Raw genomic sequence first — 23,052 nt, forward strand, 5'->3', positions numbered from 1 at the left:
GGAACTGCCGACAGAGGGCAGATGTGGGAATGCGGGGTGGGGCCTGGATGAAGGCATGGGGAAGCCACGCCCACGTGTCGCTGCCGGACTCTGCGCATGTCCACTGCTATGCTCTTTCTCAGCGGCTATTTGCATGGGACAAGTGCAGTGGGTTCTAGTTGTGCAGCTGGGTGGCTTGCATCCTGCTATCTCTATTCTTTCTCGTTGCCTGAGACTCAGTTTATAGGTTCTCATATTAGTCTTCCCAAGAATTTAAGTGTGAGTGTGAGGGATCAGCCATCAGGCTTTGGGCTAGTAGGGATGGTGTGGTTCCTGGCCTCTGCAGAAGAAGGTCTTCAAGATCATCATCTTTTTCACAGGGGTTGGGGCTGTCATGGAGGCACTAGGAACTGCTGACAGAAGGAAAATTTAGGAATCTCCAGTGGGACCCGGGCAGGGGGTTGGGGAAGCAATGTTGCATGCACGGCACTGCTGCATCTTCACCTACAGTTGTGGGGTATGTGCAGAGAATTCTGGGTATTGAACTGTGTGGGGCTTGTCTTAGTGTCTGGATTCTTTTCTTGCTGTCCAAGACTTAATTGGAAGGTCGGCAGATGAGTTTTTCCAACAGTTTGAGTGTGAGGAGGGAACGAGTTTTTTTTTTTTTGGGGGGGGGGTCAGGGCAGTGTGGTTCCTGGCCCCTGAGGAAGAAAGCCCTTGAGGTGGTCTTCTCACAGGTATCACATATGCCATGGCCGTTGATGGGGTGGCAGGGCAGGACAAGGGAGGAGGGTGAGCTGGGGACAAATGGGGGTCAGGTGAAGGTAGAGCTAGTCTTGGGGGCATTATTTGAGGTATTGGAGTCCTGGAGGCACAAGGAACTGCACCCAGGCACAGACTCGGGAGTCCTCAGGGTCTGAGGGGCCCTGGGTAAGTTGCAGGTCCTGTGGTAAAGAAAGGCCCTAGAAACGGGGAATGTTAGGGGGTTGCATCCCTGAGACTTGAAGTGTACCAGAGGACCAAGAGAGGAGAATGCCCCATACAGTTTTTATTGCAGGCACTCCACTCTGCAATTCTAGTGCAAAAATAATTGCAGACAATAAATAGTGAATGTGGTTAAATATTCCAATAAAACTTTATTGGAGGCGTGGAAAGAAAGGGCTTGGTAAATCGGAGCGTGCCAGCGGTACTAGTTACTTGAGTCTTAATTCTTTGGTGGTATTTTCTTAAATACGATGGTGAATCAAGTTGTGAACCCATATCCCTTTTGAAATATGTTCTTGTGTTTATCGTGTGCCTTATTTCTCTGTCAGCCTGGCCATGACATGAATCTTTGCCTTTGCAAGCTGCCAGATTTGGTGTGATTGGAGAGACGCACAATTAAATTAACATTAGACTTTCAAAATATTCTCAGTGTTGGGGGGGAAAAAGCTCATGTTGCCATTTGGCCGCAGAAGTGGGCAAATGTAACTATCCTCTCAAGTGCATTTTCCAAATCCCAGTATTCTGTTTTCAGTGCGAAGTATGAATTGGCAAGTAAGGTCAACATTTAGACCTCGCGCAAGACGAGATGATCAAAATTCTTTGCAGCCGGTTGGGCCTGTGGTTGTAAGTACTTGAATATTTGTTTTTTATTAATACAATTTTATTTTTGTGAAAATGTTGAACTCGCATATATTGCTGTGGTTTTTCCATGCTGATAAGGAGCATTTATTCGGGCACATTACATTCTGAGATTTTCTGGATGGATGTGGTTATGTTCCTGGGAAGTATACCTGATGACCTTCTTTTCATGCTTATTAACAAGAGATTGCACACATCCATCCCAGCGTAGATGAAAATAGGTTCCAAAGCCTTTGCGGGTAACTCTTTTGGAGTAGCCTCTGTGGGAAGAGGGATGTTTATGAAGAATAAGTATATTGAATAGTACTGGAGAAATGTCTTTAGATTTTTGTTGGTGGTGGGGCCATCAAACCATTTTATAAATGCCTTTTCAATGTGGCCTCTTTACTAGTTGTGGAGAGTCTGTTCTGCCAGTGCTCAGGTCTTTTTTTCTGGGTTATTTACACTCCTGTATTACCTGGGTATATATATGGGATGAAGTGAGCTTAGAACCCGCCTACCCTGCCATCTTCCCCAGCAGTGAAATGTCTTTAGATTTACTTACGAGCAAGTAGATCTATGTATTCTATGTCTATTACTGATGTGTGTTAACAACACAACTTTTTGTTTACATACACATGCGCATATCCCTAGGCCCAGCAGCCTGGGGCTGAGCAACCTCAAGGGGAGGAGCCTCCGACTGAGCGTCAGGATATTATGCCTGATCAAGAGAAAAAGGATGAAGGAGCATCTGTGGTTCAAGGTGAAGGGAAGGGGAAGAAGAATACCCTCTGGGGGGGGGTGTGTGCGCGTGCGTGCGTGCGTACATGAATGTGCTTCATACATCGTGATATATTTGTAACAGAAGGGAAGACAACGATAGAAAGGAATCTCAAACATTGCCTGAAAATTGGCTGGAATAGTGAAGAGAATATAATTTGCAACCTAGGGCAGTTCCTCATTATAGTAAGTTTCTATAAATGAGAAAATTGAGGCTTCAAGGATTGTGTTTATAAGAGAGCATTTGGCTATTGAAAACAAAATTTGTATTTTTTTAAAGTGGCTCTTAAAAGGCATTTACATCCTTCTATGGTTAGAAAAACCAAAAGAGGGGCCCCTGGGTGTCTCAGTTAAGCAACTGCCTTCTGCCCAGGTCATGATCCTGGGGTCCTGGGATCGAGCCCCGCATCGGGCTCTCTGCTCAGCGGGAGTCTGCTTCTCCCTCTACCCCTGCTCATGGTCTCTCTCACTTGCTCACTCACACTCTCAAATAAAATCTTAAAAAAAGAAAAACCTTGGGGCGCCTGGGTGGCACAGCAGTTGAGCGTCTGCCTTCGGCTCAGGGCGTGATCCCGGCGTTATGGGATCGAGTCCCATGTCAGGCTCCTCCGCTATGAGCCTGCTTCTTCCTCTCCCAGTCCCCCTGCTTGTGTTCCCTCTCTCGCTGGCTGTCTCTATCTCTGTCAAATAAATAAATAAAATCTTAAAAAAGAAAAGAAAAACCAAAAGATTAACCGTGCTACGATTAATAGGAGACAGATTATTTCTCAGATATATAGTATCCCAGTATACAGTATTTTGAAGCAAGATCTTTACAGAATTCAGGTCAGTGCTAAAGGTTTCTAGAAAATGACTGACCACAATGTCCATTCATTTCTTTCTACCCTACTGCCTTTATTCTTACTGTGAAATAGTAGACTTCTTGTTACTCTCTAGCTTTGCTGTTCCTTTTGGTTCTTTGTTGTGCATGGGATTCACTTGCAGAACATTACACATAGGGCCTTTGGACCGAAGTATAACTTTAGTTTATTTTAACAAAGAAAGTTTTCAGTTACCCCAATAGGGGATGAGTGGCACTATAAGATTTGTCATAGGTGTGCAAATACACTCAGCTAATTCTTCAGAAAATTACATTTTAATTGTAATTTAAATCCTATCCTGGTGTAGACTTGAGACTTGTAGAGTTACTGCCCACTGCTCTTAGTACACTATGGCAAAATACTAGAATTATACATATATTATGGTTTATCCTTAGATTGTCATTTAAAATAAAGGTTTCATAATACAGGAAAACAATATGTAAAGTCCATTCCTAGTTGCTTCTAATGTTGCAAAAAAGCCCCTCCATTCTGAACTATACACTTAAAAATGATTCAGATGGGGTATTTTATGTTATGCATTTTTAAACCACAATTAAAGTAACTACTGTCTTCTGAAGTACAAGGTCATATATTCTTTTTTCTTTGTAGTTGCAAACCACAAAATGTCCAGAAAAGTTACAAGAATAGTACAATTACATATACATTTATATAGAATTTTCACCTGGATTCACCAGTTGTTAATAGTTTTTACCACTTTGGTTTCGTATCCTCTTCCCTTTCCTTTATATATATGCTCAACACACACAGTTATGGACATGTTTACTATTACTACTGTTGAGTCATTTACATAAAGTTCAACTATTATGATCCTTTACGCTAAGTGCTTTAGTGCGCATATATTCTCAGAACAAAGAAAAAGTCGTTCTCTGGGCTAACCACTGTACAGAAATTTGACAGTGGGGAAAATAGTCATTTAATTAACAGTGTATATTCAAATTTCCCCAGTTGTCCTGATAATTTCCTTCATGTAATTTTTTTTTTATCAGAGTCCAGTTCAGGATCATGCATTTGCATTTAGGTTTTTTTAAATATTTATTTGCAAGAGAGCAAGAATGCGTGTGCGCAAGTGAGAGCGGGGGAGGGGCAGAGGGAAAGACTCTTCTGGCCGACTCCCCACTGAGCCTGATTCACGTGTGCGCATGGGGCTCCATCTTCCAACGCTGAGATGATGACCTGAGCTGAAATCACGAGTTGGATGCTTCACTGACTGAGCTGCCCAAGTGCCCCACATTTAGTTTTTTTTTTTGAAGTCTCGGATGGTTCTGCACATTTTTGATGAAGACAAAGCAGTTGGTTTGCAGGATGTGTATCAGTTTTGGGCTTTAAGACTTTGCATCCCCCTCAACTTGAATTGGCATCTGCTCTTGCCATGTACCATGCTAAGTATTGAGAGACATGCTTTCAGCCTTGAACTCACAATCTAGGCAGAGACTCCAGTCTCTGGCAAGTATAATCACAAGTACAGTATAGAGAAGTACAAAGTGGACGGACACCTGAGTTTGTCTGAGGGGCAGTCTTGAAAAAGGAAGAGGGTCATAAAACCCTGCTTTACTAGTTTCTGGTAACGGACGCCTGAAATAACGCTCTTATAATTCTTATCACATTTATTACCACACTAGCCTGAGGATTTTATTTCCTAACACTGAGGGAATGAATATTATTTCCTTATTCATATTTCTTTTACTTCTTAAATTGATCATCTTTTTATTTTCAAGGGCCTGCCCTGGAACCGAATCCAAAGGAACTGGCTCATGACAAGACTGGGTGTGAGCGTGGAGATGGGCCTGCTGTCAAGGGGAGAGGACTTGCAAACCTAGAGCCCCTTAAGATGCCGGAAGCAGGTATGCAATCCAGTAAGCACGTAAAGTATAGGGTGTCTGTTTTTTGCAATATCATGTTTTTAATAATACAGAGGTGACATTGTTACTTCACTAACCGAGTTTCCATTTAAAAATTATTTGAAGTGTAGTTCAGACCCCAAACGGCTGACTTGCGGACTATTAGGCATATAAGTAAGTTGGGTCAAAGCCATATAAATTACAAAATAGGAAAACAATTTTTTCTTTCTTTTTTAAAGATTTTATTTATTTGACAGAGACACAGCGAGAGCGAGCACAAGCAGGGGGAGTGGGAGAGGGAGAGGCAGGCTTCCCACTGAGCAGGGAGCCCAACGCGGGGCTCAATCCCAGGACCCTGGGATCATGACCTGAGCCGAAGGCAGACGCTTAACAACTGAGCCACCCAGGCGCCCCTAAAATCACCTTTTTGCACCAAAAAAAAAAAGATTTGAAGTTCAAAGACTATAACAAGTTTTTTCTGAGTAGTAACTTAAGTATGTCTTACGTATGTGTTTTCCAAATCGCCCACCATTAATTACAGGAGCATTTGAATTTAAAGGAAAGACTCGATGTTTGGGGAAGAAATTACCTTGCATTAGTCTTCTAAATATTTTCACTTTACATTCCTGGTCTATTCCACTAGACCGTTTACATTAAAAAGATAGTTTTCAGACTGCTTTCAGGAGCCTACTGAACTTGGTTTAAAGTGTGCTCATAGGAAGTACGTAGCCTTAAATACATATGTTATTAAAAAAGGAGAAAATAATAAATTACATGAGCATCCAATATAAAAAAACAAAAAGGCAACAAAATGCTGCTAAGGGAAAAGGAGGGATTCTTTTTTTTAAAAAGATTTATTTTTATGAGAGAGAGTGAGCGTGGGGGGAGGGGTAAGGAGAGAGGGGGAGAGAGAATCTCAAGCAGACTCTGAGCTCAGTGCAGAGCCAGATACTGGGCTCTACCTCACGACCCTGAGATCATGACCATGAGATCACAACCTGACCCAAAACTGAGAGATGGATGATTAACTGCGCCACCCAGGCACCCCAAGGAGAGATCCTTTTTTTTTTTTTTTTGAGAGATCGAGAGAGAGCTTGCACACAAGCAGGGGGAGGGGCAGAGGGAGAAGACGACTCCCTGCTGAGCAGGGAACTCAACTTTGGGCTCGATCCCAGAGCCCTGGGATCATAACCCGAGCTGAAAGCAGATGCTTAATCGACTGAGCCACCCAGGCAGCCCCCAAGGAGAGATTCTTAATAAAAGACTGGCATGAATCTTTTTTTTAAAGATTTTATTGATTTATTTGACACACAGAGACAACCAGCGAGAGAGGGAGCACAAGCAGGGGGAGTGGGAGAGGAAGAAGCAGGCTCCCAGCGAAGGAGCCTGATGTGGGGCTCGATCCCAGGACTCTGGTATCACACCCTGAGCCGAAGGCAGACACCCAATGACTGAGCCACCCAGGCGCCCCAAGACTGGCATGAATCTTTAGGAAAAAAGAAAAATGATCCGACTAACAAAGAGATTGTGCTTTAAAAAAACATTGAAGAATAGAGGCTCCACTGGTTTACATAATTTTGAAGAATGTGGACAAAAGCCAAGTATACACAATAAAAAATCTGAACAAGACTAACAGATATTGAATATATATTTGGTTTTCCAATTTCTTTCTTTTTCTCCCCCATCCTTTCATCTTCCCCTTCCCCCCCTTTTTTGGGCCAAACTGAAAAATGGTCCTGTTTCTCCTTCACAATTTGAGGTTACCTTGATGGTAATGACTTCAAACTGGTGTGACCATATAATGTGTGTAAACTGGCACACTTTGGAGCATATAAAGAGGCACTGTTCATAATTACAGCAGGCATATGGGTGAAAACAGGGACAGATGGTCACCCTACTTAAAACAACCACATATAAGGGCTAAACTAGCTGAAAGTACAGTTCTGCACTTTCCACAACAGAGTCAAAACAAAAGCAGTACTTAGCTTTTCTGTTTATTTCACTCAAGCAATTCCAAGCATGACATGAATGTTTTAGATACCCTGTATTCTGAATGTTTTGTCAAATCTGAACATGTAATTGATAACTTTTTAAAAGCTGCTTTTGTTCCTTAGATTTCACGTTGGTTGGTTGGTTGGATTCTTAACAATATAAGAAATGTTTGCTTTCTATTCAGAACTACCTGAGTAAATGCATCGGGTTTAAGCTATTCTGAACTTGAACTGTCCCTTTCTTTGTGTCATTAGAAAGTGCCCTTTCTATGCCTTTGGTGTTGTCTGAATAAAGTTCTGCAAAATAACATTATGTTTCTCTCACAGGTGAATGGAAACCCCAAGTTTAAACGAAGACAAGCTGAAACCACATGGGCTGTTCTTGTATTAGAAGTGGTTAAAATTCTCTCAATAAAGTTTTGCAGTTTTGTCCAAAAAGTCTTGCACATCTTTTGTTAAATTTATTCCTAGGAATTTGATGTTATTGAAAATAGCACTTTTTTGAAATTTTATATTTATAAAGTTTAATTTTTTAAATTCTGGTAGAGCTAATGTACAGTGTTATGGTGGTTTCAGGTGTACAATTTAGTGATTCAACACTGTGGAAAATAGTATGGAGGTTCCTAAAAAAGCTAAAAATAGAATTACCTTATGATCCAGTAATTCTACTGGGTATTTGCCCAAAGAAAATGAGACATGATTTTTGTATGTTCGTTTTTCTATCCGGCAATCTTGCTAAATATGCTTAATAGTACCAAAAGTTTATCTTTATCTTGAGATCCTTTTCAATTTTCAAAAGACATAATCACACGATCTTTGAATAATAAGTTTTGTTCCTGCCATTTTATTTTGTTATTATTTTTTAAAGATTTTATGTATTTATTTGACAGAGACAGAGACAGCCAGCGAGAGAGGGAACACAAGCAGGGGGAGCGGGAGAGGAAGAAGCAGGCTCCCAACGGAGGAGCCTGATGTGGGGCTCGATCTCAGAACGCTGGGATCACGCCCTGAGCCGAAGGCAGACGCTTAACCGCTGTGCCCCCAGGCGCCCCCCTGCCATTTTATTTTTTTCTTCATTTAATTTTTGTTTCTGCCATTTTAAACATACCTTTTATTTCCTTCTGTCATTCTTGGCATTAGGCAGACACACCCAGTTGAATAGGACTGGTGACTGGGGACATCCCTGTGTTCTTCATGATTAGAAATGGAAAATATTCAACATTTTACCATGATGTTCATTGTACATTTTTTGTAGATGCAGTTTATCAGAGTGAAGTCATTCTAGTCCATTCCTAATTTGCTGGTAGTATTCATCTTGAATATGTGTTGAATGTCAGCAAACACATAGGGCATTTATTGAGATGATCGTAAGATTTTTTTTCCTGTTAATGTGGTGAACTGCGTTGGCAAGTTTCTATGTTTAAGCCAACTTTGCATTCCTAGGATGAACAACTTGATCATGAGTGATCTATGTCCTAATGATTTATTCAGGATTTTAATGTATGTCCTCATGAGTGACACTAGCCTATTTTTTAATTTTTATGTACTCTTTGTTGGACTTTGGCATCAAGGTTATGCTAGCTTCATAAAATGAACTGGGATGTAAAATGTTTTTTTCTATTTTCTGGAACTCCCAACGCGGTGAGCACTTTAGGGCTAGGCTTCAGAGTCCGCTGTTTCTGGATCACTCCTCTATTTCAAAGCCAGACCATACATAAAGGGCAGTGACTGAAGGGGGGCAGCTCCAGGTTCCCGTCTCTTGAAACTTTGTGAGGTTCCCAGATTCCCTGCAGGATAACCTGTAATGATGCTCTCACTCTGAAAGCTACCTGCTCCTGTTTCTATGCCGGTATTAATCTTCTGTATCCAGAAAGTTAAAATTCTTGGCTTTTTCACTATCCTAGATAATTTTGATCTGTGCTTTAGGATTGTGAATTGCTGACCAACCCAGAGCTGTGTACAGTTAAACAGCTCTACTTACTGAGCTGTTTAATAACAAGAATAATAACTCACATAGGCTGTGCATCATCCGTTAGATACTTCTCTGTACTAGGTTCTGTACATTTTTGATGTTATCAAATCCTTTCAAAGAAGGGAAGTCAGAATTGTCCCAGAATCGACCATCTCTTGACTTCAGTAAGAAGCAGATTTGCGGATTGAAGTTCTAAATTAAAAGCCCTTGATCTTTTCTCCGTAAAACCTTCCGAAATGGGATAAGGAAGAACTGATGACCTATATGATGATTTTAGTTACAATCTGACGTTTATGTAAATATTTTTAAAAGATTTTATTATTTGACAGAGTGAGAGCACAAGCAGGGGGAGCAGCAGAGGGGGAGGGAGAAGCCCCAATGTGGGGCTCGATCCCAGGACCCTGGGATCATGACCTGAGCAGAAGGCAGACACTTAAACGACTGAGCCACCCAGGCACCCTGTTTATGTAAATGTTTATATATATATATATATATATATATATATATATATATATATATATATATAATTTGATTTAAAAGGCTTTGTTCTTTTTTTAAATAGTTTTTTAAAAAGATTTTATTTATTTGACAGAGAGAGAGCCAGCGAGAGAGGGAACACAAGCAGGGGGAGTGGGAGAGGAAGAAGCAGGCTCATAGCGGAGCAGGGAGCCCGATGCGGGGCTCAATCCCAGGACTCCGGGATGAGGCCCTGAGCCGAAGGCAGACACTTAACGACTGAGCCACCCAAGCACCCCTAAAAAGCTTTGTCCTTATCTTGAAGGGTTTCCTAATACATGCCAAACAGACCTCATGGGGTGCCCCAGATGAAATTATTGGTAAAAAAAAAATTTAAAAATCCCATGATTATCTTGTGCTACAGAAAAATACAACTGGAGTACTAAAGCCATTTGAGACCATTGTTTATGGGGAGACAGAAAAGAGCTTGCGCCACAAGCTTCATGGTAAAATGCTACATCTCCTGCAAACATATCTGTCCTTTAAAATTATTCAGAGATGGGAGGGAACAGGCACAAATCTTCATCAAAATCTCCCATTTGCCTAATAGAGCTCACTCAGAATCTTCCTTAACTGCCTGATTTCAGCCTTCTACCCCTATTTCTATATGCAATGACAGCAAGTTATAACTCTGAGACCCCATTTGTATCTTTAACCCCCATAAAATAGTTCTGAAATGAAACCTAAAACAGTTGTGAAAGAATATCCTACTTAGAACCTATTCTGCTTAGGGAATGGCAGGGTATTACAGAAAGCAATTATTTATTCTCCCTCTAACAGAGGTTTAAAAATGTTTCCTGGCCCCAAAGGACTGAAAATCCAAGGTTCAGATACAAAGAGAATAAATGTCAGGGGTCCCCATTTGCCACAAGATAGGTGAGGGGTTACCTGGTTGTAAAACTGGCTGAAAAAATGAGGGCCTCAGAAGAACAGGAAAAGGAGCCAGGGGGACTGGCTGAGGCAAAACAACTTGGATCCTACCTGCTCTGTCTCCTTACAGGCTGTGCCATGAACTAGGCATGGCTTTCGGTCCTGGCTCTGACACTAACTGTGATGGTGCAAAAGGCATTTACATCCTTTGGATGTCCTTTAGGTCTGTTTCCTTATTTTTAGAAAAGATTTTATTTATTTGAGCGAGAGCATGAGCTGGGGGAGAGGCAGATGGAGAGGGAGAGGCAGACTTCCTGCTGAGCAAAGTGCCCGATGCAGGGCTCGATCCCAGGAACTGAGCCACCAGGGGCCCCGAGATTCCTCATTTTGAAAATAGGAATTACAGTGATTGCTGTGATGAATAAGAGAATATGATGAATATGGTGCTTGCTCTGGGTCCATCACACTGGTGGGCCAGACAGACATTAACAGAAAAGCAGTTGAAGTGCAAAGGAGAAACACAGGGAAGGGAGCTAGGAAACAACAGTGAGTGGGGTGGCCAGGAAGCAGGAGGAAAACCAGGAGAGGAGACTCCCTCTCAGAGTGAAAGAGGCCACCTGGATTCCTATGTCCACTGGTCACTGGGTTTGCTTATGCGATCCTGCCGATAGGAGGCTGGGTGACCTCTACCTCAACACTTAACACTACAATAAGCAGGTTTGTCTCACACTTAAAAACTGAGATAGTCAGACCAGCACTGTTGTGTTGATCCAAAAGGTATTGAGAGCCTGGTCTGGTCATCTACACTTCTGTATATGGGAACATTTTAGTGAATGAGCCGATGCAGCCCATACATGAGGGCTGATCTGATCAAGTAGCAAGATAGATTGTGAAGAGAAAAACAAATTTATTTAATGCAGTAAGTTTTACATGACCTGAGGAGGTGGTTACACATGAGCATTTTTTTTAAAGATTTTATTTATTATTTGACAGAGATAGAGACAGCCAGCGAGAGAGGGAACACAAGCAGGGGGAGTGGGAGAGGAAGAAGCAGGCTCATAGCGGAGGAGCCTGATGTGGGGCTCGATCCCATAACGCCGGGATCACGCCCTGAGCCGAAGGCAGACGCTTAACCGCCGTGCCACCCAGGCGCCCCTACACATGAGCATTTTTTTTTTTAAAGATTTTATTTATTTATGTGACCGAGAGACAGTCAGTGAGAGAGGGAACACAGCAGGCGAGTGAGAGAGGAAGAAGCAGGCTCCCAGCGGAGGAGCCCGATGTGGGACTCGATCCCGGAACGCCAGGATCACGCCCTGAGCTGAAGGCAGACGCCTTAACGACTGTGCCACCCAGGCGCCCCTACACATGAGCATTTTTATGCTAGATTTGAAGAGTGGAAAGTCATGGAAAAACGTGATAGGACAAGAAAAGGTATGAACCGAGTGTAGTAAATTAGGGGAAACAGCAGGGCCTGTCCATTTGGATCCCTGTTAGTGTTTTTTGAGAGAAGAATACTTTTTTTTTTTAAGGTTTTATTTATTTTACAGAGAGAGAGCACACAAGCAGGGGGAGTGGCAGGCAGAGGGAGAGGGAGAAGCAGGTTCCCCACTGAGCAGGGGAAGCCCAATGTGGGGCTCAATCCCAGGACCCCAGGATCATGACCTGAGCCAAAGGCAGATGCTTAACCGACTGAGCCACCCAGGCTCTCAAGGATGCTCCTGGGTATAGAGAGGACACCTTTCACATGAGAGTCTTATGACCTGTTGCAGGGAAAGTTCAGAAAATCCTGCCTGCACCTTCAGTTTCTCGAATTCCTGTTGCTAAAATATTCAATAGACCAAGGTACCATATTTTGGGGGTAGTGTGTCCTGAATGCCATCATTGGCTATACTTTATTAGGTGAGTAGCATACATTATCGTCACCAAACAAAAACCAAAAACCAAAACCAAACCAAAACCAGGGGCACCTGGGTGGCTCAGTTGGTGAAGCATCTGCCTTTGGCTCAGGTCATGATCCCAGGGTCCTGGGATGGAGCCCCACAGCAGGCTCCTTGCTCAGTGGGGAGCTTGCTTCTCCCTCTCCCTCTGCCTGCCACTCCCCCACTTGTGCTCTCTCTCTCTGTCAAACAAATTAAAAAAAAAAACAAAAAACCAAAACCAAAAAAACCTTTGAGCACTTGCTGGAATCAGGCTCCTTGCTCTGGGCTAGGCAGCCTCTGAGGACATAGGAATGATTCATATGGGGTAAGTTCTCAAACAGCTCATAGTTAATGACCAGAGAACTATCCACAAGAGCAAATTTGATGACAGCCATGCAGGGGAGAGCCAGAGGGCTCTCAGAACACAGAGGAGGGAGCCCTGTAACCCAGGAGGTCAGGAATGGCTTCTCCCAGGAGATCCTGTGTGTCCTCTAGGTACTGTTGCACTATAAATACATTTCAATCCGTTATTATCCCTTTTTCATTAAAAAATAATCTTACTGCTTAATTATCCTCATTATGTAGATGAGGTATTTGAGGATAAGAGAAGAAAGTATCTTCTTCAAGGTGCAGCCACTTTTCAACCCCAAACTCTTTGAACCCCTGTGTACTTCTCCTCTCTTTGCTTTTTATATTGTCTTCTGTCTTCATTCACATTCACCATAAATAATTTTCCTTGCTCCTCTTGTCCCATAAGTTCTTTTTCTTTAATTCATCAGGAGTTTGTTTATTTAACTTTTTTTTTTACAGCGTCAGTGCCAAACTGCCAAATTAGTTTTCAAAATATCAATAAAATTTTGCATTCCCACCAGCAGTGCATGAAGGTTCTAGTTGTTCCACATCCTTACGAACACTTGGGGTGGTCAGTCTTTTTAATTTTAGCCATTCTAAAAGATGGGTAGTAGGGCACCTGGGTGGTTCAGTCGTTAAGCATCTGCCTTTGGCTCAGTTCATGATCCCAGAGTCCTGGAATCGAGCCCCACATCGGGCTCCCTGCTCAGTGGGAAGCCTGCTTCTCCCTCTGCGTGCCGTGCTCTCTCTCTGTGTCAAATAAATAAATAAAATCTTTAAAAGGTGTAGTGGTATCTCCTTGGAGTTTTAATTTGCTCAACCTATTGGGCATATATTCATGTGTTAATTTTCATCCATGTATATTCTTGTCTGTTCAGAGTTCCTATACATGTTTTATTGGGTTGTTTGTGATCTTTTTGTTTAGGGGTGTGTTTATTTATTTATTTTCTGAAATTTTACAGTAATATACCTTTGTCTATGTTTTTATTCATTTGTGTTGGATACTCATGCCCTTCATTTTTAAAGGATCATTCTTGCCTTTTTTTTTTTTTTTTTGATAATTTTCTCTGCTTTTTTCTCTGCTCTCAGTATCTGGAAGTTTTCTTAATCTAATCCTAGATTACCTTTACTAAGACTTTATTTTTTTATTTTTTGTGAGGATTTTGTTTTTTAAGTAATCTCTACACCCAACCTGGGTCTCGAACTTACAACCCTGAGTTACATGCTCTACTGACTGAGCCACCCAGATGCCCCTAAGACTTTATTTTTTATTGTTCCACGCCTTTTGTCTGTTTATGCAACTTTATGGAAGATCTGCTCAACATTTTTTTTATTGTCTTCCATATTGAATGCTTTTTATTAGTTACCAGATTTCCAAGACATATTTAAAAAGCTACTTTTCTTCACTTCAGTAACAATTTTTTTAAAAAATCTTATTTATTTATTTGACAGAGAGCAGAAGTAGGGGGAGCAGGCTCCCCACTGAGCAAGGAGCCTGATGTGGGGCTCAATCCCAGGACCCTTGGGATCATGACCTGAGCTGAAGGCAGATGGCCAATTGACTGAGCCACCCAGGCACCCCTACTAACAATTTTTAAAAGATCAAAAGCAAAAAGAATCTACTTCTCTACCTTTTAATTTGTGAATGCTTAGAATATAAACATACAGCTTACCTGATGCAGCTCCCCTTGTTGGGTTCTGATACCAATATTATGGGAACTTACTATGAAATATTGGAATCTCATCCTTCCCTTCCGTGTGGAAGGGTTTAGAGACCACTGGCCTTGTATGTTGCCCATAGCTTTACAAGCCCTGGCACTCCTAAGCCTTGACAATAACCTAAGTGTTTTCGAAAAGGACAAAAGACGGCTCATGGGGAGCAGGAAATCTTAGATTGGTATTGACTTCAGCTGGAGTGTTTTCTTCGAGCTAAGCTAAACATGGGGCAAGCTGAAACCCAGGAAAAACTGGCTGATATCTGTTCTCCCCAAGTCACCTGATGACTGTCTTTGATTCAGAAATTTGGGTGAGGAGGCCCTCAAAGGGAAAACAAAGTACAGGTGATGAGAAAGGTGGGGAGATTTTTTTTTCTTACAGAAAAAGACAAATCCCTGCTATCTGTCTGGTCTGTTTAGACAGCAGTCTATCCATTAATGGTGTTGGAAATCTCTTTTTATTGCTCAAGCTTTGGATCCCAGGCCTTTATCAGGAGCTGTGTGCCTGGGTCAGAAGTCAGCCTGAAGATTGGTCAGCTCCCTCAGCCTGGGCACCCTGCAGAAGAGATACTTATCTAGGCTGCTGGGATCATAGTCCCAGGCAAGGTAAATAATTGCACAAATTGCTCTATGTCACCAGGACAAAGACCTCAGGAGGACCAGAGACTGCTAGATGTGTCTGCTGGGCATCAAGAGATTGAGAACCCTGGGATGAATTCCAAAAAGAGGTACCAGCTCTTCCAAGAGCCCTGGGCACCTGGAATTCCAGGACCTGTGGGATGAGTATTTGCAGCAGTTGTGGGTAAAGGGCTGCCTCCTTCACTGCAACAGTCTTCTTTGGCCACTGCTGTGTTTTTAAAATTAGTTAGGTATTTAAAAATTGTGGTACAATATATAGCACAGATTTTACCATCTTAACGGTTTTCAGGTGTGTAGTTCTGTGGCATTTACATTTTTGTGAACCATCACCATGCATCTCCAGAACTCTCTTTATTTTGTATTTTTTTAAAGATTTTATTTATTTGAGAGAGAGTATGAGCAGGAGGGTGGGGCAGATGCAGAGGAAGAAGCTGACTCCCTGCTGAGCAGGGAGCCCAATGAGGGGCTTGATCCCCGGACCCCGAGATCATGACCAGACCCTGAGATCATGACCTGAGCCCAAGGCAGATGCTTAGCCGACTGAGTCACACAGGTGCCCCAAGAACTCTCTTTTATTTTGTAAAACTGAAAACCTGTACTCATTAAACACCAATTCCCCATTTCCCCCTCTATGTTTCTTTCATTGGTGATATTGGTAGTTTGTCTTCTCTTTGTGCTTTGCTTGTTTGTGTCTTTGGTCAGTCTGGCTAGAGTTTGGTCAATTTTATTGATCTTTCCAAGGAACTAGCTTTTGGTTTCATTGATTTTTTTCTATTGATATTCTGTTTTTTATTTTTCTTAATTTATTTGCTTATCTTTACTGTTTCCTTCCTTCTACTTGCTTTAGGTTTATTTGTCTCTGATTTTGTAACGTGGAAGCTTAGATCATTGATGGGAGGCCTTGATGGGGATCAGGACATTCTACTCCAAAATACGGTACCTTGGCATACTGAATATTTTCAGGTGAAGGAATTTGAGAAAACAGCAGAAGCAGGAAGGTAACTCTAACCTTCCCTTTGCCTTTTTCTCCCAAAACAGGTCATAAGACTCTCATGTGACAGGTGCCCTCCCTATACCCAGAGGAAAGGTGCATCCTTTTCTCTGAAGACAAAGGGATCCTGAGAAGAATCTGAAAGAACAGCCTTGCTAGGTTTCCCCTACTTTTTTTTATCTTTCTTAAAAGATAAAATTTTATTTATTTATTTGAGAGAGAGAGAGTGCATGGGGTAGGGGGGCAGAGGGAGAGGAAGAAGCAGACTCCCCACTGAGCAGGGAGCCCTACACAGGGCTCCATCCCAGGACCCCGGGATCATGACCTGAGCCAAAGGCAGACGCTTAACTGACTGAGCCACCCAGGCGCCCCCAAAATATTTTCTAATTTGCTTGGTGACTTACTCTTTCATGTGCCCATAGGTTATGTGTATGTGTCTTTAATTTTCAAACATTTGGTGAATAGTCCATGTATTTTTCTGTCATTGATTTCTAGTTTTGCTCCATTATGATCAGAGAACATACTGTGCCTTATTTCAGTTCTTTCAAATGTGTTTTAAAATTTTGTTATGACCCCGATTATGGTCATATGGACACTGACTCTCTTGCCTCCTTTCACTCATAAAGATTCTTGTGATTACACTGGGGACCCCCAAATAATCCAGGATGATTTCCTCATTTCGATGCTTAATTTAATCCTACCCGCAAAGTCCCTTCGGCCATTCGAGGTGACATCTTCACAGGTTCTGGGGATTAAGATGTGAGCAACTTGGGACGGGGGTCGTTGCTCTGGGTATCACACCTCCTTTCCCTCCTCTAAGCCCTTATGGTGGCTGCCACTGTCCCCACAGTGGTCCACAGAAGTGAAAGGATTTGGCCTACCTCTGAGAGCAGCAAGGTCACTGTCTCACAAAGGAGAAAAATACAGCAACAGTCAATGACCACTGGGAACAATAGTAATAATACTGACAGAGTTGGTAATACCAGTTACCATTTACCCTGAGCTTGCCATGTGCCGGCGCTTTGCGGGGAGTAGAGGCACCACCAGCCCCATTTTACAAGTGAGAGTCAGAAGCCTAGCAAGGTTATCGGATTAGCCCAATGTCATGCAGATGGGAGGTAGTGGAGGAGTCAGGGTTAGAAATAAGGCTTTGTCCATCATCTGCATTTAATCACTGCCTCAAGTTACGACCATGACCCCTGGAGGGGTCAGGGGAGGCCTCCTTAAAGTGGATTCTTTATGGATCTAGAACTGTAGGGTGGATTTTAGGGTCTGCTAGTGGCCAAACGTCTATCGTTATTGCACCTACAGAGAGGTTATTTGGCTCCCTGTTTCTCTTTGTGTCTCTGCCTCTCTCTCTTTCTCTCTCCTTCCCTCCCTCCCTCTTCTTCTCCTTCCCATATACATGCGTGCGCACGCACACACAGACACACAGACACACACACAGAGAATGTGGTGTCTTATAGTTGTGATGTAATCTATATAACTCAGGGCTTACGTATCCACATAATTTGGGAGATTATGACCCTCAACACATGTGGTGGACGCCTTACACACAGCGCCACAGCTAATGCAGAAACAGCCACGGTCCTGTCCCCCGCCATTAAAGTGGCCTCAGTTGTTGAGGGTGAGCAGGAGGCAGCCAGGGGGAGTGATGGTTTCCTGTGGGCATCTGGGGTGGGGAGTGAGCAGCAGAGGGTGAATGGCGGAGATGTCTGGACCAGGACTTCTGGACCTCTTAACATATCTGTTCCCAAATCACCACCTGCCAGCCACCAGGCATCCCCTTCCACCCCAGGAGCCTCTTTAGCTCCCTCCCCAGCCCTAGTCTCGGGGTCTCAGGTACACCCCGTCGCTCCCATTTTCGTCCTGTCAAGCAGCACCCCAGCTGTGCCTCAGAGCACTCACTCTGGACCTTTCCTGCTCCCTGCAAGTGCACAACATTGTTCAGGATAGAGCTCTTTCCTTCATCCCGCAGGGGTCTGTCATAACGTCCCTGTTAGGGAGGAACTGAAAATTCTCCAGGATGCAGGTGAATCTCCAGCTCCAGACTGGCAGTCCCTGGGCAATTCCCCAGGGCTGAGGGTAAAGGGCAGGTTTTCTGAGAGGAGGAGCTGCGGTGAGTGTCCCATCAGGAGGTGGGATGACACTGTGCAGGGCTGGGTCTGTGAGCACAGAGAAGGGCCCCTGGGAGGGATGGGGGCCACTTGATCACATTAGTGTTCCCGTGGCTGTCCTTATGGGCTTTAGCCTCTGGCCTGCCGTGCCCCAAGGCAGCTGGACAACCCGAGTCTGTTACCTGCTTTGTCTGGCCCTGAGTGGCCTCATTGGTGACCAGGTTTTCTTCTAAGGGGGCCTAGTGAGGATTCAGTGAGCTGGTACCTACGAAGTACTTGGAATCAGCCATAAAAAGAGGGACAGCCTGCCATTTGCAATAACATGGATGGCCCCTGAGGACATTATGCTAAGAGAAGTAACTCAGACAGAGAAAGACCAATACTATACGATCTACTTATATGTGAATTCTAAAAACAAAAACAAAAACCTCATAGAAACAGAGAACAAATTGGTGGTTGCCAGAGGTGGGGGGCTGGGGAATGGGTGAAGGGGGGGGTCAAAAGTACAAACTTCCAGTTATAAGATACATAAGTTCTGGAGGTCTAATGTACCACATAGTGATTCTAGTTAACACTACTGTACTGTGTATTTGAAAGTTGTCAAGAGATTAGATCTTAAAAGTTGTCATCATAAGGAAAAAATTGTAACTATGTGAGGTGATGGATGTTAACAAAATTTATTGTGGTGATCAGGGAGCCTGGGTGGCTCAGTGGGTTAAGCGTCTGCCTTCGGCTGGGGTCATGATCTTGGGGTCTTGAGATCAAGCCCCGAATTGGGCTCCCTGCTCAGTGGGGACTCTGCTTTTCCCTCTGCCCCTCCCCCCGCTCATGCTCTCTCTCCCTCTCAAATAAATAAATAAAATCTTTAAAAAAACGTATTGTGGTGATCATTTAGCAATATATACATACATCAATCATTATGTTGTACACCTTAAACTTATACAATGTTATATGCCAATTATATCTCAGTAAAGCTGGGGGAAAGGTGCTTAGGACACTGCAAATCCAATAGATCTCTGATTACCTAAAACAAAGTTATTTATTTTTTAAAAGATTTTATTTATTTATTAGAGAGAGCACAGAGGGAGAGGGAGAGAGAGAAGCAGACTCCCCACTGAGCGGGGAGCCACATGTGGGGCTCGATCCCAGGACCCTGGGATCATGACCTGAGCTGCAGGCAGATGCTTAACTGACTGAGCCACCCAGGTGCCCCTAAAACAACTTCATTTTAAATTTGAAGTTTTCATACTTTTTTAAAGTAGGCTCCATGCCCAATTTGGGACTTGAACTCACAACCCCGAGATTGAGAGTCACATGCTGTACCAACTGAGCCAGCCAGTGCCCCTTCATAATGTTTTTTAAAAATCCTGTCTCACTGAATCTCAGATGTTATAGATTGTGTGTCACACTATTATTTTATTTTTTAAATTTAAATTCAATTAGCCCACCTATAGTACATCATTAGTTTCAGATGTAGTCACACTATTATTTTAGGTAACACTTAAGAAAAAAGGGATGCTGTAGTTAAACTATGACCCAATGCCTTCTCCTCTCAGTGACTGTATGATGCCGTCCTGATTTTTGGCATGTTGAAATGTGAAAAAAAAAGGCATTTTAGACCTGATAAAATATGGTGTTTTCCATTGTTTATTTTTATAGTTATCTTTGTGGCAGTGTATTGTATCTGATTTTGTGTAGTGATAGAATCTTTTCTTTACAAAATATTTCATTTAAGAACAAAAGTGATTTGAGAGGCACCTGGGTGGCTCAGTTGGTTAAGTGTCTGCCTTCTGCTCAGGTCATGATCCTGGGATCCTGGGATTGAGCCCCATATAGGCTCCCTGCTCAGTGGGGAGCCTGCTTCTCCCTCTCCCCCCTGCTCATGCTCTCTTTCTCTCAAAGAAATAAAATATTTTTTTTTAAAGTGATTTGAGGGGCGCCTGGGTGGCGCAGTCATTAAGCGTCTGCCTTCAGCTCAGGGCGCGATCCCAGAGTTCTGGGATCGAGCCCCACATCAGGCTCCTCTGCTGGGAGTCTGCTTCTTCCTCTCCCACTCCCCCTGCTTGTGTTCTGTCTCTCGCTGGCTGTCTCTCTCTCTGTCAAATAAACAAATAAAATCTTTAAAAAAAAAAGTGATTTGAACTTACAAAAAATTTGAGCTGACTGTCTGCGTTACTTCACTTAGCATAATGTCCTCAGGGGCCATCAATGTTATTGCAAATGGCAGGCTGTCCCTTTTTTTATGGCTGATTCCAAGTACTTCATAGGTGCCAGATAACTCAATCTTCACTACGGCCCAGAAAACTCTGTCACCCCTGTCACCAGTGAGGCCACTCAGGCCCAGACAGAGCAGGTAACAGACTCAGGTTGTCCAGCTGCCCTGGGGCACAGCAGGCCAGAGGCTAAAGCCCCATTCGGGGTCCTGGCCCTTCAGCCTCTCCCAGCTGCCCCGATCATTCTTCCTGGGGTCAGGCACACAGAGGCTCACTCCCCATGGTGCCCACAATGAGGGCACTCTGGATGTCTGCTTCAAGATGGAAGCAGGAGGCGTTAGCCACCAAGTGAGCATCTGCTCAGGGATGCCCACATGATGTCAGGTCCATGCTGACTGCTGGAAATCTGGCAGTCCCACAGGCACCACACAAACCCTCATGTGCCACAAAGTCTAGTGCAGGAGGCTCACACATATGTACACACACAGCAAAAAGAAACGGAATGGCAGTGCAGTCTGTAGGTATGAGAATGGAACGCTGGGTGCAGATGGCCTTGGTTTGAATCCTGGCTCCGTGATTTCCCAGCTGTGTGACCTCTGGCAGGTTGCTAAACCTCTCTGTTTCTCAGGTGCCTCATTTGTAAAATGGAGAAAACAACACTTTCTGTCTCATTAGGTTGTTGTAAGGAGTCTTATATGAGTATAAATATTTAACTCATAAGTATTAACTCATATAAATATTAACTCATATAATTAGAACAGGTCCTGACATATAACGAATGTTCAATAAATGCTTGCTAGTGAAAAAAATCAGAGTTACAAGTACAGCCCATGGAAGTTTAAGAAGGGACGTGGGGAAAGAAGACGTAATGGTCTCCTCACATGCAAAGCAAAGCACTACCCTCCAAAGTTATTTCCTTACATCTTTTTAAAAAAGATTTTATTTGTCAGAGAGAGAGAGCATGAGCAGGGGGAGCATCAGGCAGAGGGAGAGGGAGAAGCAGGCTCCCCGCTGAGCAAGGAGCTTGATGCAGGGCTGGATCCTAGGACCCTGGGATCACCACCTGACTGAACACAGACGCTTCACCGACTGAGCCACCCAGGTGCCCCTCCTTACAAATATTCCTTAAAGTGTGGTCCTATGGCTAGGTCCCCATCCTTTAGCAGGAAACCTGTCCTTTCCCAGGCCATACCCAGTCCTCCCCAAGGCTACTCACGTACGATAGCCGTGGGAGTGATGTGGAGCCAGAAACGAGGTGAGCAAAGCCCAGCCCCCATGCCTCCCATAGGGATCAGACACTAGCCTCTTGGAGTTGCACAATTTTCCCTGCACACATGCACCCATTCTATCTGCTGTTCCCTGGTAACTGTGTCTTCTGTAGAAGGCCCCCCCCCCCGCCCCTGCAGGTACATATGGGGCCCACTCATTTTGTATCATGTCCAGGTCTGGTATAACATGAACCCCAGTCATTAATTTTACCCTGCAAATCATTAGCTATAAATGGTCATTTAGAGTGTTTCCCTCCGGTAGTTTGTTCATACCAACCTTGCGCACACAGTTATGTGCACATGTGTGTTTCTTTAGCGCACAATCTTAGAAGTAGAATCGCTGAGTCAAGGGAGTCCTTCGTTCAACAAACGCCTCAAGAGTGCCTAATAAGTGATGGACACTGCTCTAGGTGCTGGGGAGACCTCAAAGCACGTTCGTGCTTTGGTGGAGATGACATTCCAGTGGAGGAAGTTTCCAGTTTTTATTTTGACAGATGTTGCCACAATGCTGTCCAATTACCAACATCCTCAGCCCATTCCTGGAGTGGGAGCTTTGAGGCAGGTGGCCATTATTCCTTGGCCTTTGTTCTCTGCAAGATCTTCAGGGTCAGGGCCGGGTATTGGTCCCTTTGGGGACGTCCGTGCGCAGTGTGTATGCGTCACGGGGGACAGGGATGGGAGGGTCCACTGGGGAGTGGGGGGAGGAGGAGGAGGAGAAACGGTTCACAGGGTATTAGCATAGAAGCCTCCTTGATCATACCACTAGGGGGCCTACAGGAGGTAGGGATGAACTGTCCAAGATAGAACCGTCCTCCCAGGTTATACCCCTTTAGGAGGTAGAGATGGAACAGTCAGCTCTGGGAGGTACCACTGGGTAGGGGGCGTCTACTCCGGAACAAACCATTGTGTGGGCTGGAGAAGCCCTAAGAACTGCCAGCACCCCCGTGCAAGGGGATTGCTCACAAGCCACCGATGGAGGCAGGAGTGGCACTACCTTGGCCGTCCGCAGCCCCCGCTCGCTCTCCCGGTTCCTACCCAAGTCCCCGGTAAGTACCCATTTTAGGACTGAGAACGCCACCCTTCCCAGGCCTCCGTCGCAGCTCGGCCCCGCCCTCCTTGGTGCTTTGCCTTTGAATCGGCGGCTTGCGCGTGCAGGGCCTAGCGATTGGATCCTAGGACGAGGAGGCGGGCCCCAAGACTCATTTTGGGATCTGATTGGTCAACGCGAGCTTTCGCCTATCCCAAGCTTAGCCTGTGCGCCGGAGGGACGTCAGCCCCGCCTCGGTCACGCGCCGAGCGCCAATCGGCCGCTGGTTGGGCGCAGGCGCGATGGTTGCGTGGCGAGACTTCGAGGCTTGTGGCGATGGGGCTTTCGTGATGGTGAGCAAGTTCGAATCCCGTCTCCGT

General features: G+C 44.1%; 2 protein-coding genes across 2 annotated transcripts in view; both read left to right on the forward strand.

Moving 5' to 3' along the window:
• Window positions 1–1,503: 1,503 nt before the first annotated feature.
• Window positions 1,504–7,503, forward strand: LOC123001842 (P antigen family member 3-like). Its single transcript, XM_048213791.1, has 4 exons — window positions 1,504–1,587; window positions 2,236–2,344; window positions 4,958–5,083; window positions 7,399–7,503. Exons 1-4 carry the CDS (start codon window positions 1,504–1,506, stop codon window positions 7,419–7,421), a joined length of 342 nt encoding a protein of 113 aa, XP_048069748.1. The 3' UTR covers window positions 7,422–7,503.
• Window positions 7,504–22,960: 15,457 nt separating this feature from the next.
• PAGE4 (PAGE family member 4) overlaps window positions 22,961–23,052 on the forward strand; it is a 132,896-nt gene continuing 132,804 nt past the window's right edge. Inside the window, exon 1 of the mRNA XM_048213339.2 lies at window positions 22,961–23,025. Within this exon, the coding sequence (XP_048069296.1) occupies window positions 22,975–23,025 (51 nt within the window). The 5' untranslated portion in view covers window positions 22,961–22,974. The remainder of the gene's footprint in view (window positions 23,026–23,052) is intronic.

The sequence above is a fragment of the Ursus arctos genome, chromosome X (assembly GCF_023065955.2).
Source record: "Ursus arctos isolate Adak ecotype North America chromosome X, UrsArc2.0, whole genome shotgun sequence".
Taxonomy (NCBI): Eukaryota; Metazoa; Chordata; class Mammalia; order Carnivora; family Ursidae; genus Ursus; species Ursus arctos.

Bases quoted from the DNA above. Each gene is read 5' to 3' on its own strand.
- LOC123001842 (XM_048213791.1), top strand. From the start codon at position 1,504: ATGAATTGGCAAGTAAGGTCAACATTTAGACCTCGCGCAAGACGAGAT. The intron at 1,588-2,235 runs GTAAGTACTTGA...GCATATCCCTAG, and splicing joins AGCCGGTTGGGCCTGTGGTT to GCCCAGCAGCCTGGGGCTGA. The intron at 2,345-4,957 runs GTGAAGGGAAGG...TTTATTTTCAAG, and splicing joins AGGAGCATCTGTGGTTCAAG to GGCCTGCCCTGGAACCGAAT.